This window comes from Limulus polyphemus, unplaced genomic scaffold (genome assembly GCF_000517525.1).
Source record: "Limulus polyphemus unplaced genomic scaffold, Limulus_polyphemus-2.1.2 Scaffold2388, whole genome shotgun sequence".
In the NCBI taxonomy this organism is placed as follows: Eukaryota; Metazoa; Arthropoda; class Merostomata; order Xiphosura; family Limulidae; genus Limulus; species Limulus polyphemus.
In genome coordinates, this window is record NW_013667998.1 from 22,477 (window position 1) to 24,453 (window position 1,977).

The 1,977-nt window shown below is 33.8% G+C and overlaps 1 protein-coding gene across 2 annotated transcripts in view; it reads right to left on the reverse strand.

The window, feature by feature from the left end:
* LOC106466818 (cubilin-like) overlaps positions 1 to 1,977 on the reverse strand; it is a 22,016-nt gene that overhangs the window by 16,246 nt on the left and 3,793 nt on the right. For both annotated transcript variants that reach the window (XM_013927120.2, XM_022394895.1), the window contains exon 3: positions 440 to 577. In XM_013927120.2, coding sequence (XP_013782574.2) covers positions 440 to 577 — 138 coding nt within the window. The remainder of the gene's footprint in view (positions 1 to 439; positions 578 to 1,977) is intronic.

A 1,977-nucleotide genomic window follows, 5' to 3' on the forward strand; every position in this document is an offset into this window, starting at 1 on the left:
AAAGTCTATGAAAATGTTCCATTGAATGCTTGGAACATAACAATTATAAAAGTTATAAATACATAAATTTACCGATTATCCACTAGAAGGTTGATAAAAAACAAAATTTACTCGTATAAAAAATCTTATAAAATTAAAATCAGTAATACGCAGAGAACATTTGAGGGTCAGGGGCTCATTGACTAAAAAGAGGTACTTTTCAAGCATCGTTAGGCAAGCCTTTTTTCGGGGAAGGAGTTAGAGGGTTGGAAAAGACTTTGGGGAACTGTGGGTCGCCCTCTCGTTCACGTAGGGTAAAAAGCCATAAGAAGCAAAAGATCCTCTTTTATTCCTATTCAGTTAGAAATTAAAAATTTTAATAATCGCATTACCAAAAATATATTTGTAATACTTTATGAGAAAAATTCTAAAAAATATTTTTCGAATACGTTAGACCTACCAGATGGCGGTAGAACTGGCACTCTGCATGAATCTAGCACCTGGCGAACGGCGATGTCGAAACCGCGTCTTGATCCATAGCTATCACTAATGAACTTCAGCATCAGTATGTTGCCATCACGTGGAAAATCCAACCTCCCTGAACACAAAAATTATACAGTTGATTTTACTGGAAAACGAATTTTGATGAAATTTTTTTATGATAAACTGTAAACTTCCCAATCATCGAATGGATAGTTGGAATGATGAATTCTCAAAAGCAAAAATATAAAAGATAGTCTAAAATACAATGATATGCATTGGAATAAAATAATAAAAAAGTGTAGTTGGCTTTGACTATAGTGTTTTACACGGCGTTAATTATTTATATATATTACTGCCAACAGATAGCGATAGTGCGCGCATTACAACGAATTCACTGTTACAATTCAGTCACCACTGATAGATTTATTAGCAATGACTATAATAACAACAAAGTAACAAGGGTTATTACCCAGGATTCAGTAACAGTGCAAACAAAATAACAATTCCACAGAGGGAGGAAAGAGGTCTACCTGACCATCCCTGGTCCAAAATATGGACCGAATCCTGATGAAGAATAATAATACAAAAATATACTTATTCATTGCGCATATTGCTAAGTGATGATTAGAATATTATATCAAGAGTGCAGTGTTTGTGTTTGTAAACTATAACAAGCCTATAGTTTCCATCTTTTCATTTTCCCTCTACGTTCTCTAAATGATCAAAGATTATTTAAGTTATGCATGAGCACCGAAAAAAAAGAATGCTTTAGCTTTCGAGTGTAATCAAATGACATCGCGTACATTTAACAGACATAAGTAGTAGTAGTAGTACGATTTCCTTATGTCTAAGGACATAAGTATAGTGAGCAGATGTCCCAACAATGCAATAAAGGTCAGGTGTTTCGCGCCTGTATTTCTAAATGAAGCGAAGTACTCCATAAAACAACATGGCGCTTTGTAAACCCAGAAGATGTGATATTCGACTAAATACTGTCCTTTGACAAAGGGTAAAATGATAAGTGCTACATACTTACTTTACGTATTTAATTCTAATTACATAATACGAAGATTCTTTTGAAGGCTTTACATTTATGACTGGAATTGTTCAATGAAAAATCATAAAGTTTTGTGCATACAGAATACATTTTATCTGATCAGGCAGTGCTTTTGATGCAGTAGAAATCCGGTGCCACATACTTATTCTCTTTAATTAAAAAGTCCATGCATTACGAAATCTGGTTTTAAAAGCATTACATTTAATAACTATTAAGGTTTCGCTTTAACGCTCTCAATACTACTGACTTCAGTTTTAGTAAAACAAATAAATGTAATTTAAATATCTTATATATAAATTAAATATGAACGACAACAACTCTTTTCAGATGTATGTTTGTTTGGTTGTTACGGATTTCGCGCAAAGCTACACGAGGGCTATCTGAACTAGCCGTCCCTAATTTAGCCAACTCTTGGGCTACTCTTTTACCACGAATAGTGGGATTGACCGTCACATTGT